General features: G+C 39.7%; 1 protein-coding gene across 1 annotated transcript in view; it reads left to right on the top strand.

Annotated features, from left to right (window-relative positions):
- The first annotated feature begins 3577 nt into the window (after window positions 1–3577).
- Window positions 3578–16954, top strand: part of LOC139462513 (uncharacterized) — a 28129-nt gene continuing 14752 nt past the window's right edge. The window contains exon 1 of the mRNA XM_071244289.1: window positions 3578–3784. Within this exon, the coding sequence (XP_071100390.1) occupies window positions 3578–3784 (207 nt within the window). The remainder of the gene's footprint in view (window positions 3785–16954) is intronic.

Below are 16954 nucleotides of genomic sequence, written 5' to 3'. Positions count from 1 at the left end.
CAAGATAATACATTAAATAGAGGAATTTGTGAATTTGAAGTAATTGTATCAAGGTAATTTATTGAAATTACACGTTTGAAAAATATAATACTGAGGACACTACTCAATACCCACAGTGCGTTAATGCGGACCTTTGTCACGCCGGTCGATTCCACTGCGAACGGTACTGTAAGGACTAGCGATGTACCACAGTATAACAAATAAGCATAGCTACTCATCACGGCAATTGAAGGGTCGGTCAACTTGGCTCCAATGGAACTATACCTTAAGGACTAGCGAGGTACCACAGAATATCAAATAAGCATAGCTGCTCATCGCGGCAATTGCAGGGACACTTTTTAAACGCGTTAAGTAGTTGGTTAACAAGATGACTTACCGAGGTGCAAGTCGCTGAGAAGTTCACGGTTGTGATTCTTAAACCTTGATTATAGCCTTTTTTCATTCAGCGCCAAACCCGTATTCCCACCCTGAAGCAGATTCAAAATTGGGCTATTTTGGCTTATAGTGAAGCTGTAATGCTGCTATTGTTAAACGTACAATGTACGGGGCATCCGTCAAGGTTGTTTCCTACAGCCATTGTTCTCAGCAGTAACTGTAATACCTGTTAATTCCGCATGCCACGGCCTCCTGTAGCCTCGCCGTGGAGTGAAGACAGATATGTGTGACGTACCAGTCATTATCAAGTCGGGAGATCAATACGACTTATGATGATCAGCACACACGAACAGGAGTAAGGTGTCAGCAGTGTACTGCGTTGTCTTGGAGTTGGAACATCAGGACAGGCTGGGACAGATAGCGGAGACATGCTACCTCAACCACTGGGCAGAAGGGATGCGTTGTGATACTTGGATGGCTGGATACTTGTAGAGGTACTTGGGTGGTAGAATACTTGTAAATGTACTTGGATGGTGGAATACTTGTAGAGGTACTTGGATGGTAGAATACTTGTAGGGGTACTTTGATGGTCGAATACCTGTGAATGTACTCGGATGGTCGAGTACCTGCGAAGGTACTTGGATTGGATGATGATTGTAAAGGTAGATGGATGGTGGACTGTTTATTAGTAAGGGGCTACGGAAGGCGCGGTAGTTGAAGGCACATCTTTTCGCTGTTGAGTTGCGTTCCGTAGCTGTGTCAGAGTCAGCTGATCGTAGGTTCAAATTACAGATTCTTCCAATGATGACCCTCCGTCTACCATCATGATACTCATGCACGTCGGTTTAACCAAGGAGTGAAACATTCCTGACCTGAATCACTTCAGGCTTTCCTCCAACGCTAATCTGACATACCGCAATATAATTAAAATACTGTTTATAGAGACGTTAAGCCTGACTCACTAACTAGCTTAGTGGTTCATGGTACAGAGAAACATATTCCTAGTGATCATTGTTTTTTTGTTATTATCTTTCATAAGTCGTTTGGGTACATTCAACATTATGTGGGGGCACGGGTGGCCCAGTCGGCCGCGATTCGCTGTGCAGAGTTGCGTCCCTTGGGCACGCCAGAAACCTGTCATTGTGGGTTCGAATCCCGGTTCGCCACGTTGATGTTCCTTGGTTTGTCAGCACCATACCCATGCTCGTAGGTTTCACCGAAGTGATAAACGTCTGAGACTGCATCACTTCGGGCTTTCCTCCCGCATTAAGCTGACACCCCGCGATATAACTGGACTACTGTTACAAGCGGCCTTAAACCAAACTCACTCACTCAACATTATTTGATACTAAACGTTTTGTTGTTGCCCACTTGATATGTTATATGCACCCTAGCCGTAGCATAGTCGGAACGTTGTTGTAGCGCTGTTGTAGCATCGTTGTATCATAGTCGTTTCGTCGTCGTAGCGGGTTCGTCGCAGTATTGCTGCTTTCACACGAAGATTCACTTTCCTAGTCTCTTATAGATGAAACTCGAATTATGCTAAGTGGTATACGCTGCCTTTAACACATTAATTTGCGAAAGCATGCATTGCAGGAACATGTCTGTAACATATTTACTTCATTGCATCGTTCCAGAAACTTACCTCATTGTAACCAGTGTCTTAACTCTGACACTGTTTGATTGGAACTAGTACCTGTTTCCAATATCAATTAAAATAATCATATACAAAGTTCGAGATGAATATTTTCTAACGTCCCTGGTGTGGCCCAAATGCATAAAAATCCCGATGGAAACAGTTTCTTATTAGTGTTTGGTACAATTTATCTAATTATTATTTTGTGAGTGAGTATTGTTTTACGCCGTTTTTAGCAATATTCCAGCAATATCACGGCGGGGGACACCAAATATGTATAGTTTTGTGAGCATTAAAGTATGTGGTATTTATTTTAGTAATTTAATATTAACACTTTATCTTAATAAAATTAACAATAAGCAATGACTTATAGACGATACGATTGTTTTGTGGATATCCCTTGACAATGTATCAGGTATGCCTTCAACAATATATGTCAATCTATAAATGCTAAACAAAGATAGCGCATGCTAACCTACTGTCTAGCGCACTTCTAATCCCCCGCATGAGGTAACTGTATCACTAGGATGATGGCCATATGTGCGTCACCTGCAGCACGTTATTTGTAACACCGCAACAAGGACGACTTGGGATTCGCGTGCAGCCAGTGGCAACTGCAGATAGGAGAGCTCTCGTCTTTACTGCTGCGACCTGAGTGACTCACTAGGTAGAGTCTTCCGCCATCTTTAGCAATGGTCTAGACTAACATCTAGTCTCGGAAATGAACATATCGTACAGAAGAAAATAGTCGTTAAATTATCTTAATAAAAAATTAATGATAAGGAGACCAGAGACTTCCTTCATTTTCAGATACTGTAGAAATTTAGACTTGCCAAAACATTATAGACTTGCATGGGCTGTATTTGATATATTTGTATCAGGGTCTGTCAGAAAGACTAGCAATAGTTCAGCAAGATCTCATATTATATCCAAGTGGTGTATCGAACCCGGACTTTCGGCGTGACGAGAGAACGCGTAAGCCACTCGGCTCCACAAACGCCTTGCCACCTTGAGCCAGCCACTCTGTATATAATATGATCTTTAGTCCTCATAAGAATTCCGCTTACTAATTATGTTTGACTTGCAAATCTTACCATTTCTTTACTTTGTGCAATAATGCTTCTTATCACAAAACCATTACTAATTTCAAATCGTGCTAAGGTTGCATATGTAATATATAATGATGATTTTCATTTCGATGTATATGCTATGAGCATTGAACGTTACCGTATTTATAACTCGTACCAAAAGCAAACACTAAAACAAACGAACAACCCATTTAAACTACAGTGAATTAAATAGAAGTGGGCTTAAAACATTATACCCATGTGGAAACTCCAGTCCGGACCTTCGGCGTGACGAACAACACTTTAACACGAGGATATCCCTCCACGTTACCATCATAGTTACCTATGGGCGCTTATCATTACAGACACATGGGTACTATTCTACTGCTAGTCAATCAGGACGCAGGATTACAGTGGATGATAAGAAGGTTTGATCTGACCTTGGCTTTAACCCCACCCTCAATATTGTATTGCAGATGACGATCGACTCAGTGATGTAATGGCGGCACGGGAGCGAAGTCGGGAGACGCCATATCAGGATTTTACAAGAATTAAAAACTCTGTGTTTATCAGGAGAGCCGCCAGGGGACATTTGGACCGAGATGATCTTTTCACTGACCCGTCATTCCCGCCGGATTGGTCGTCCTTGACCTACGTGTACAGCGGGGATGACAAATATGAAAGAACCGTTTTCAGGAGACCCACGGTGAGATATATTGTCATTGGCTTGTTCACGCCTAGTTTCACTGTTTTCATACTTACAAGAGGTCCCCTAGCAACGCATTATTTTTTCCTCGTAAATCACGATGGCCATGGACGTTCACACTTACTGCACTAGGGACACATAATCCGTAATTAGACGTAGCTCGCGGGGTATACTACCATGGTAGCTCACTCTGAGTGCTTGGGGTGAGGTGAGGTGAACCGGGGCTATAGCTGCCTTTAAGATTATTGTACATATATACTAGCGATGTGCATGCATGCATGCGCGCACGTGCGTATATGTATGTGTGTTTGTGTGTGCTTATGTGTGTGTCATCTTGCACTTCTGAGAACTACTGCTGGTTCTAATGGTGTCATCACTGATTTTCAGTTATCCATTCATATAATTTCTACCGCTATTTTGCCTTTTACACAAAAGGTATCTGTTTCGGTGGATATGCGATCAATGTTTTTCTCTCTGGAGTTGGCGTTCTGTATTAACAACGCTAGCCCATTGAGATACCATGCTGCAGTTCAACATGGATATCCTATGACAATATACTGACTCCAAGCCGACCAGTCCTTGTTTAACCCCTTAATGCCAATCGCCAAGCAGGGTAACAACAAGTACTCTCTTTTTAACGTCGTTTGAAATGAAGCTCTAAGGGCTGACGGTTTATCTACTTGACCACGGAGGCAGTCACGTGCCAGGGCTAAGTTTAAGTGAGTGAGAGAGTCGGGTTAAACGCCGCTGTGAACAGTATTTCAGTTATATCACGGCATCTTAGCTTGATATGGGAGGAAACCCGAGGTGAGGCAGGTCTAAGACGTTTACAACTTTGGTGAAACCCACGATCACAGGAATCGTGCTGACAAACTTAGAAGCATGACCAGGGCGAACAGGGAGTTCGACCAACGATCATAGGTTTCTGGCACGTCTAAGGGGCGTGACTCTGCACAGCGAATACCTATACACGTATGGTAGGGTATGTGACAGTTTCATCAATTATGGTTAACTTTTGTTTCCTGTATGACCTAGATTATAGAACATAACTAACTAGTAAGTCATTAGGGAGACCAAACCTCAATTTTGGATGCGGTTAAAATTCATTATTTACCGAAATGAAGAACGTCTCTTTTAGTAATAGCTCGTCTATCAATAAACCTCGAACATAATCTAATCCCTAGTACATTACATTGTAATACTTCCTGGTCCGAAAACTAGGCCTCTATTGTCGGTAATGAGAACGAAAAATCCAATAAGCAAACCACTAAAAAATCGGCCACAAAGCTTTAGATGTCCTCGAACAGAAAATAGATCGCAGTGATAACATTTATGACTCCTCGATCAGGGTTAGACTTAGGAACGAGATACCCCTAGCAAGGCTAAAGTACCAATACAAGTTGACGTTATTATGGAACTATACAGGTGTTTAAGAGCAGGTGCGTCGTCAGTGCTGTCTGAAGTGAGATTGGTTTAATGATGCTAGACTCTCACAAGTATGCTCGACGGTCACTCTTTCCCGATGTACCATACTTACAGAGCCACTGACATCAGCTGATGTTTACATAAGCTCTACAGCTTTTATGAGACATTAAACTAGCGTTCAAAACTTGAAACGGTTGATGAAATATTAACAGGAAAATAATCCATATGACAAACCGGAGAGACATGGTCCTCTACAGCTTTAATTATCGTATATTTGGACAAAACATCGCAATGACTCACGGAAAGTCTGTTGTAATACTGTGTATATTGATGAATATCAGGCATACACTGATTATTATATGCAATTAAATATCCATAGAAATTGATTATGATATCAAAGGTAAACGAAATCAACATGAAAGCTAAACCATGAAGATCCGGGGTAGAATATGTTTCAGCAACCCATGCTTGCCGTAAAAGGTGACTGTGCGGCTAACGGGATCGGGTGGTCAGGCTCGCTGACTTGGTTGATGCATGTCATCGTATCCCAATTGCGTATATCGATGCTCATGAGGTCAATCAATGGTTGTCAGGTTCAGACTCGATTATTTACAGACCGCCGTCATGTAGCTGGAATATTGCTGAGTGCGGTGTTAACAAACAAACAAACAAACAAATAACATGAAAGCTATTCATGCTAATATCTTTATTTCGTTTTACAGACCTGTATAAAAAAATATTAACTGAATCTTGAGCTGGCGGTAGCATCTAACAGTTTTCCAGTTATATCACGGTGCATCAGCTTAATGTGGGAGGAAAGCCCGAAGTGATGCAGGTCTCAGACGTTTACCACTTTGGTGAAACCAAAGGGCACGGTATGGTGCTGACAAACATGGACAAACTCTGAATAGCGAATTGCGGCGCCTAAAAATATCAGTAGTACGGTTGATGTTTTCATGCTTTCAGTCAATTGATTCGTCATCATAGAATTTAATTCCCAAGTCATCCAAATACTTGTTGCTCTGACTGTTGGTCAGTTATCATTAAGATAAAACTGACAACTTGACGTAGGTTACTTTATCAATCATAGGGGGCTCAGTTGTTCCTAACGCGCCGCAATTCGCGCTATGCAGTGATGCGTCCCTTGGGCATACCAGAAACCTATGATTATGTTTCATGTTTGTCAGCACCATACCGTGCTCGTGAGTTTCACCAAAGTATAAACGTCTGAGACCTGCATCACTTCGGGCTTTCCTCCAACATTAAGCTGATGCTCTGTGATATGACTGGAAAACTGTTAAAAGCGACGTGAAACCCAACTCTCTCACTCACTAATATTTGATATCTACTCTTACTATAGCTCAAAGAACAGGCGTCAGAGGTTTCAGAGTTACCTAACCTGTCAGCTGGTATGACTTTTCCAATGATGTTACCACCCGTTCAAGATTCAGTTAATTTCTTTTAGACAGGTTTGTAAATCGTAATAAAGATATTAGCATGAATAGCTTTCGTGTTGTTTGTTTGTTGTTTAACGTCGCACTCAGCAATATTCCTGCTGTATGATATACCTGCCTGTAAATAATCGACTCTAGACCTGACAATCCAGTGACTGACATCATGAGCATCGATCCTATCAATTGGGACATGATGACATGCATCAACCAAGTCAGCGAGCCTGACCACCCGATCTCGTTAGCCGCCTCTTACGACAAGTATAGTCACCTTTTACGGCAAGCACCTATTCTACCCCGGATCTTCACCGGGCCATCCCGCATATGCTCTATTGGTGACATTTCAGGGGACTCAGCAAGCTGGTCCATTGTCCGTCAGCCTTCTCGTCGGAGACAAACGGTGAAGACCTGGGTATGATATGGTCTGGCATTGTCATCTTGCCAAATGTTCAACATTTCTGCGAATGGAACAACGATAGGACCCAACATTTCGGCAACATATTACGCGTTCGTATGCCTTCTCGTCGGAAATATTCGGTGATAACCTGGGCACGATATGGTTTGGCACTGTCATCTTGCAGTTAAAGATTTCTGCCGATAATTCTAGCGAAAGGAACGACAGAACGCAAAATGTCGTCGAACATATCGCTGGCCAGTCCAATGTCAGTTCACAATGACCAAATCAGTTCACCTGTCATGTGTCATACCGCCCCACACCATGACACTACTGCCTCCATACCGATCAGGTTCAAGAATAGTTGCCTTGGCATACCGTCGCCATCAACGTTTTCTGCCATCTGTGAATCGGAGGCAAAACCTTGACCCTGATGTTGCCAAGCCAACCGCAATCTTTGCCACCTATGGTGACCCCCTTCACGGACGCCTTACTTTCAGGCGGGCTGCATAGAAGCAGTTTTTAACGGTAGATGTTGGCATTCGCCTTCCTGTTCTTGCATGGAGTTCTCTATTGATAACAGGAGCAGATTTGAATCTGTTGCGTAGTGCAATTAATGTCTGTTCAATGAGATACTGTTTCGGAGGCATTTTAAGGCGCGTGCTTAGCTCAATTGCATTAGTGATTGTAACTTTCCCTATAGGCAGACCCACTTCTGTGTACACGTGCATTACGTGATGTTCATGCATGATGTGAAATTTCGTTGTGATTAGATGCTGTGTTCAGATGCAAGGCCATGTAACATGTACAATGTTTTATCATATAATGGGTAGGTTTCTCGGCAGGATAAAGCCAACGGATAAAAACGATATCCGTTGGGTTCATATGCGGATAGAGATGCAAATATCAAAGGTCAAGTAGGACTACTTTCACTGTTATAAACAAACATGGCGTCGCCCTCGTCATTCGGCGATCGAGTCAGAATTAACCATCGGGAATCTGGATAAACTACAGGGATAGTTGCAATCATTATAAAAAAAACCAGTCTAACATACTGAAAATCAGTGTCTAACTGTGACGTAGCTAAGGCATTTTATAAGTTTTGGCAACTTTGGAGATATAGATTTCGAAACAATTTTGCGAGGGCACGAAGCCGAGCCAAGCGGGATCAGTAGCCATATCTGTGCTTGTAGACCTATGCGGCTTGAAACCTTCTCCCCAAATTAAAATAGTTGTATTTGGCCGAAATATGTTTGAATTGTTACCTTGTTTCGTTTTGTCGCCGTGTGTGCATCTGACTACACTTCTTAACGTTATGACAGAACAGACCGACTGTCAACAACATCTGACTGTGGCCGTGACGTCTCATAGACTAGGTTTAGAGTAGTTTCCCTTTGACAAAGGGCAGTTACTCTAGCGGATAGACCGATGTATTGCCGCGAAAGGCAATTAAAAACAACTGTTGTTTTGCGTATATGTTGCTTCGCCACTGTATAAGAAACAGATTTTAGTTGGAACTATACTGGCTACTGTCACTGTCCGACTGACACATCACTTACCCTGTGACGTAATAAATATTAATTCCAGGAAAACTCGCAATGTTTCGGTAATGTTTGTGAGAGAGGGAAAGCGATTTTGAAACACAGAATTAAAGAATGACATTATATGATAAAGAGGTTATCACGCTTGTGTGTTTGGGGATGGTAAATATCCTGCATTAGGAATAAACTCTATGTATTTAGCTCGCCAAGGCTCGCTAAATACAATGTTTATTCCTCATGCAGGATATTTACCATCCCCAAACACACTCGCGTGATAACCTCTATATATCAGTTCCCTTACTATTTGTCTGTGTGATATATAGATGTTATCAAACTAGACACGATGCAATATTGGGACACCGGGTTCACTGTCCACATAGAGTTTCTACGAAGTGTGCATCTAGGGCTACACTTGTTTTTTTTTCCAAATACAGACCAAATGCAATTACGCTAGTTCACAAGCTTACCAGGGGGCAACTTCATTAAGCTGGCTTAATGGGAAAAAAATCTATTAGCATCCTTATCGCAGGCCGGGTATAATAACGGGGCTTTTCACCTGTGGAATTACCTAGCATTCCGAGTTTAATCCGAGGTTGTTTGCGACTCCGTGATCATGAACTGATTATTCGTCTGGTTAATTGTATGGTGTATTAGAGCAGAGTACAGAGCATTGCATGTGTGAGGGGCACTTCTGTAGACTGGTGGACGTTTTGGTGCTGCACGTACGGTAGTTATCAGGCTAATCAGTGCCAGAGGACGATGTCACCCGATTGCACTGTTAACTCCTGTGTATTTGTCATGTTGTTCTGTATGTTGGTATTTCAAAAAAACTTTAAATGAATTAATAGGTTGTAAAGGTTCCATGCATTATAGTATCCCCCATCTGATATGTCATATCAGTGAGTGAGTTTATCTGATAGTAGCGTGTGTGTGTTTGTGTGAGTGAGTGCATGGCGGTTATATCTGTGAGTGGGTTTAGTTTATGTGATAGTGTTTGTGTGAGTGAGTTCGTTTATGTGATATAAGCGACAGTTTGTGTAAGTTAGTTTATGTGATAGTGTGTGTTTGTGAGAGTGGGTGAGGTTAGGGATGTTGTGTGATTAGGTCTGAAGTATCACTTTAAATTACACAGCAGTTACTGAAGTATCACCTTGAATTACCCAACAGTTACTGAAGTATCAACCTAACCTTGAACTACCCAACAGTTACCTAAGTATCAACATTGAATTACCCAACAGTTGTAGTATCAGCCTTGAATTTCCCAACAGTTACCTAAGTATCAACATTGAATAACCTAACAGTTACTGAAGTATCAGCCTTGAATTACCCAACAGTTACTGAAGTACCCGTCCTGAATAACCCAACATTTACTGAAGTATTCGCCTTGAATTACCCAAGTTTTTGCCTTGAAATAATCAAGTTTTTGTACCACGACAATAACACAAACAAATATGTACAAATGTTATTAATGAAATGACTGTCTGCTTTAAACAATTACAACCATGTCTAACGCTTCTCAGTAGTAACTGTTAGATCCATGCGTAATTTCCTAGTCCACTTTTGGAATTCGAACCACGGACCCTTTGAAGTCGAAAGCATTGTCCACATGAACAAAGCGGTCAGCAAGAAGACAAGGTACGGATGTTATCTGTGGACTCCACGCCCTGCTACACGTACAGAGAGGTGACGCTTTTACTTTTAATAATCGTAAAAAATACGAGAGATTTCTGGAGAATTCGAAGATACGCTCGCATTTTGATAACGACATATCTTGGTAAGACGTTATATTTGAGAGGGAAGTGAGTTGTTCACCCTAGGATGTAGATTGACTACGCAGATAAACAAAATGACCGCACGATCACATCCAAAAGAGATATGGCAATCGGTATTGGGTGTAAAGACACAGAAAATGGACGTGGGAATTATGAGAATATGCAGGAAATACCAAACTACCCTGTTCTTAAAATGGACTTGTCCGACATTGCCGAGGTTGTATTGTTCTTATAGCTTGTACATTTTCTTTACAACCTTAAAGAGGCTGTACAAAATTTTGATATCTCATATAAGAAATAAACGACTCGTGGTCATGGTCTATCGTACATTTGGAACCAAACGCGCAGCGTGATATTTTTAATGTTAAATTTAGCGCTGTTAAATCTACAGGTAACCTTGCTCTACTTTGAAAACACAGTATGTTTATCTCCATTCTACCATGATTAAATAAAACGCGAACTCTTTGGTCTTATCAAATACATTGAGTGAAGCGGCGTGGGTTATATCCAGTGTTTTGAGTGGGTTGTCGATCAGAATTTATGGAATCGCGGACAACAGCCTTTAAACAAAATATGGAGCTCAATATGCTCAAGCAGGTTGTTTGCACCGTAATACTTCACTCGAACGAATGCCAGCATGTAGCACGGCAACTTCTTAAACTAACATGGGGTGGTCACCCCTAAAGAAAACCAAGCAAGCCTTGCAAAAGTTTCGTTCTGCACGTCACACCACTATTATCACGGCATGTCCCTCATTGTGACGCAAAAGATAAGACGTCGTTGTCGTCTCCGTCTCCGTTGTTCTCAAAACATCAAAAACATTTCTCGTTGTAGAGTTTATCGTGTTTTCTGATCGAAATGTATTGCCACACATACTTTGAATAGTTCAGTAACCGTATCTTTGCATTTTGTAGGCTATTATTATACATATAATTATTTATAGTTGCCTACCAACAATCACTGTAAGAGTAGTAGCATCCGCGGTGATGCGGCCGTCAAATTTATCTGTTTCAATCACTTGGAGTTTTATTGTGATTTGATACCTCCGACTGCCCAATCAAAATCGAGTATTTTCCCAATTCATGGTAGAATGTAAAATAAACAAATCCCACTCATCGTTTATTTCTTAAATAACAAAGGTGGATGGAAACAGATATTCTCCTACATATAATGATATCTTCAGTCACGCTTGTCAAATACATTTTCACAACATGTCTAGACTTCGTAGCCAGGTGAGAGAATCCCATACATCTGATTTATGCTAAATCTCCTTTTACTCTTGGATTACTTGGTGCATGGGTACCTTCAGGGTAATCCCTCTTCGCATATCGATCTATTTTCGAGGTTATTATTACTGAAAAAATCGGCATGGATTACTAAGATTAAAAAAAAGACTTGGACGTTTATTGCATTTTTTAATCATGTTTCTGGTAGGCGGATCTGTTGATCACACAATACACAATACACAATACACATTTGAATAACAACGCGTCATTGTCTTCAGCTATATGTCTTCCTGGCTCAGCCACAGGGAAGCTAATGACTATCCGTCTCTCACAAGTAATTGCACTGGTGGCTATTGATTGAGAAAGACAACTGATCGAGTGTCATTAATCCTTTGTCCACTAATTGAATCTGGGCCCAGTGTCCCCGAAACAGATAATGTTTTTCTCAAAAGTGTGTCAGCGGTTATAATTGCTCTTGTAATCACCGTTTCCGTCTTAATGAGATTGTTTACGGCAGGCGTCCTTACCCCAATGTAGACAGATGGATTATTTTCTGCAGTGGATTAGGTGCTGACTTAACTGAATGACGAATACTCCTCGACTAGAATCGAACATATATAATAATATATGACAATCTTCAATAATGCATCAGGAATGTAAAACAAGACCAGGTGGTACTCTGCCTTAGATAAAGAAAAACAAAAACCATATGCAAAGAGTTATTTCTCTTCCCTTACTGGTCTACAGTATACTACGCTTATAAGGAACACGATCATAACGAACTGACGGATAAAACGAACTGCTGTTTTTTCCCCCGTCCATTTGCTGTACCTATGTTGTATATATGCTTATAACGAACTACGGTTATAACGAACTAAAATTAGTGGTCCCTTTGAGTTCGTTATATCCGTACTGTCTGTACTTTGAATTTGTTTCATTACTGAGTGAGCGAGTGTGGTTTTACACCGCCTTTTCAATATGAAATGGGCTTCATATATGCTACCGATGTGGAGAATTGAACCCCGGTCTTCGGCGTGACGAACGTTTTAGCCACTGGGCTACCCTATCGTCCATGTTTCATTACCGAACTGACTCCGAGATAACAAATGACGGATTCGTAAACAAAACACAGAAAACAATCCCTACTGGCTTTACTACTATTGGAGAAACTGTTTGTGATAACTAATCTGAAAAGACAAATGAACTTCACATATGAAACCATGCACAGTTTTAAATAAGTTTTTCTACACTTCATGTAGTTATCATAGTGACCACACACATTGTGTAAAAATGTTGCTATGCAACCAGGAAGCAGAACGTGTTGAAGTTGAACAAGGGTTTCACAGCAAACATTGTATTATTCTTACTTTACTTTAGGAAGGAGGCCTGTTACGACGTAAATTGTAATAAAAAGGTAAAGTGTAATACTTGCAGCAAATTGTAATAATTTTGACGTAAATTGTAATAACAACGTAAATTGAAACAAAATTTGACGTAAATTGTAATACGCAAATTGTAATAAAAATTGACGTAAATTGTAATAATCTCAACTTGCGCTAAAATGTAATAACTTTTTACGTAAATTGTAATAACCTTATAAGTTTAGTGTCAAAGGCGTTAAATGACTAGAACCTATCCTTGTCAGAGTTGGTACAGGGTTTACCGTACAAACGTCATTAAAGTATGGGTGTGGGGGGAGGATTGAGGTCGTTATCGTACATTGTTGTATAATTATATGTATATATAAACGCATTAGAATTTCATTTCAATGGTTGTCCAGAAGAGGATTAATTACTAGAATGTTTCTTATTTATTTGAGACATACTCCGTGTGTTTTGTACTTAATTGTAATATATCCTATTGACGATTTTCATCATAATTTTCTTATATTTAACCTAATGGAATTATATTTCAATTGGTAAAGAAGGTAGTAATATACACAATGGAATAATTATAACGTAACAAACTTACACAAATTTTAATATATTGATGTGTAAATGTGGAAAGTCTGACTTTTACTGACTGAAGCAAATTTATTTATTTTGCATCTGTATATTTGTACATATTTTATGCGGAGAGGGGTTTACTTAGTTGCAAGAACTTGTCCCCAATACAATTCTCATTTTGTTCTGTGAATAAAATATGTTTAAACTAAACTAAACTAAACTAGCAAATGGGTGACATGTCATTCTGCAGTAGTCTGTGTGCAAGCTGATTTATACATGTGCATATACATAATATCAATTTGTTATTATTCAAGTTTCAATTTTTTTAATTTTGCTCGGAGGATGTAAAGCAAATAATGACAATATCCTGGGCGATGTACATGTAGGTATGTGAACCCGCAAGGACTACCTTATCAATTATTATACGTGCAGCTTGTGTCATGTCTGTATTGTTAGAATGATACTCTAGCAACTGTACACATCGAAATTTATGACTGAAAGATTCATCCTCGGGTTAAAAATGATGGATTACATTAGGTACGTCTATTCAACAAATAGGTTAATTGATTTATCATCCAATAGTAGCTTAGCTAGGAGTCCATTGCAATAACATTGAGTTACGACTGACCGAAGAGAGCTCTGTGCAACCGGACCCTGAAATTATGTCGATTTGCATTGGAGGTTTACTTAATTTGATAAGGAGCACATGACCGTTTCCTTTCAATTCAATCGTATTTATACATTATATTTTGACGAAGAATTCAAATACAACAAATGAGTAACAGACAATGTCAATGTGCAATGTCGAAGGAAAAAAAACCAGTCGTCAGCAAATTTAGCATAGATTTCCCATGCATGGGAGTGAGTGAGTGAGTGAGTGAGTTAACGCCGCTTTTAACAGTATTCCAGTTATATCACGGCGTGTCAGCTTAATGTGGTAGGAAAGCCCGAAGTGATGCAGGTCTCAGACGTGTACCACTGCGGTGTAACCCACGAGCACGGGTATGGTGCTGACAAACCTAGAAACATAATCGGGGCGAACCGGGATTCGAACCCACGATCATAGGTTTCTGGCGTGCCAAAGGGACGCAACTCTGCACAGCGAATTGCGGCGCCTTAGACGACAAAAACAGAATACATCATGATAACGGCACGAAATCATAATTCAAAGCATACACAACTAATATCCGGTATCTTCGGGCATGTCTTGCTGAGTTTCAAAGAGCATCAGAATTTATAATAAATTTGTTGCGATCAATTATTGATGAAATATATCTGTTTTGATCAAAATTGAAAGGATGGAAAATCTATAACGAAAAGGGTTTTGTCACTAACGTAAATATTCTCTTTGACCTTATACTAAGAGTATTCTAAGATCATTAAATTTGGCAATCGTTGGTGGATTGCGCCAACCTTGATACCAAATGTGGTACCTCACGTATAATGCGGTACATAATTTTCGAAACAGATAATTACGTTTTTCATAAGTTATCACTAATTTGTGACATATATACGCACAAAAATTACCTCAGAGGATAATCTTCTCTGGGGGTTTAAGATTAAAATAATTCCAGCTAACATCAAGCACTGTAATAAGATATTGAAATTACAGCATACCTTCTTAACATTCCAATGAAAAGAATAGTGACTAACTGAGAAACCAAATTATATTTATCTCCGATACTATGCTGCCCTCATCAACACACACACACACACACACACACACACACACACACACACACACACACACACACACACACACACACACACACACACACACACACACACACACACACACAAACACTCACATACATACAAACACATACACACATAGGTATGTATGTAAATGTGTGTTTCTTTATACATGTAGGTAGGTAGGTAGGTAGGTAGGTAACATTATGTATGTATGTATGTAGGTATGTAGGTATGTATGCCAGTAAATACGATCTCTATATGTCATTGGTATCAGATCTATGACTGCACTCCTACATATAGTTCCAAGTGAAAGATGAGTGACACTACTTTGTGAGATATATGTTTGGGATGCTTTCCTTGCATTTAAAGTGTGTTGGCAGTAGTAAGTCACCAGTCATTTCATTGGAATTTTAAGAGAGTATGTTATTACAGTGCTTGACGTTAGCCCAAATTACTTTAATCCTCTTAATCTTTCAGAGGAGGTTATGTTTCAGGGGATTATTGTACGTATATATTTCGTATCAAGGTTTCTTGGCGCAATCCACCAACGATTGTCGAGTTTAATGATCTTCAAGTACGTTTCAAGGTCAAAGAGAAAATTTACTTTAGTGACAAACATATTTTCATTCTAAATTTTCAATTCCTTTCTATTTGGATACAAGCAGATATATTTCAGCAATTGATTGCAAGAAATTTATGATAATTCGTATACTCTTTGAAACTGTACAAGAGTTATCCGAAGATACCGGATGTTATTTGTGTATACAAGGGATCTGTCAACTCATTTGTTGTCTTTGAATTCTTCGTCAAAATAAAATGAATGGTATAAATATGATTAAATTCCCTCGTTTGTTTCAAGAAAAGGATCATGTACTCCTTATCAACTCGTATAGCGTTTCCACTGCAAATCGACACACTGGTTGACCAGCCTGTGTTTGTACCCTTCGTCACCACTCGTTCAGTCGTGTCGAACTGGTCAAAGTACTGTTGAAGCAAGTCATGCAAAAACATCTTGAATAGCCTTATAAGAGTATTGAACAATATGTCACAATTAAGTTATTTGTCGAATATACGGTTGTGTAACCCATCATTTTGAACCCGAGGATGGATCTTTCAGTCATTTGAATTTATCGATGTTGACACCACCCTTTAATGACGATTGTACGATAAAGCCTATACCAACCATCCCTAACTTAACAGTATTGTACTTTTGTCATCACACACAGTATGTCTCTAATTGTACATGTGAAACGCAAGCTCAACTGACAAAGATAATTTCTAGTCAATTGGCGTCTTGGACACGACGGTAGTAAGGTTATTACAATTTACGTAAGAATTTATTACATTTTACCGCAAGTAGAGATTATTACAATTTACGTCAATTTATATTACAATTTGCGTATTACAATTTACGTCAAATATTATTACAATTTACGTAAACAATTATTACAATTTGCTGCAAGTATTACAATTTACCTTTTTATTACAATTTACGTAACAAGGCCGCTTTAGTTCTGCCTAGGTTGACCATCATTTAGTAAGTGTCACATTCTTTTTCTTTCGTTGTTGAATCGAGGAGTTGCCATTGTTTCCTTGAGTCTTCTAATTTCGTAGCTAAATTTCCCATCTCTCACATTATATTTTATTATGTACATATTTTGTATATATTGTATATAGTGTCTCATAAGCCAATGTCTTGCTGGGCGCACTCCATACGCCT

Source organism: Haliotis cracherodii, unplaced genomic scaffold, assembly GCF_022045235.1.
Source record: "Haliotis cracherodii isolate W230 unplaced genomic scaffold, xgHalCrac1.p SCAF_1, whole genome shotgun sequence".
NCBI classification, from domain to species: domain Eukaryota; kingdom Metazoa; phylum Mollusca; class Gastropoda; order Lepetellida; family Haliotidae; genus Haliotis; species Haliotis cracherodii.
This window is presented reverse-complemented; position numbering and strand designations above follow the sequence as displayed.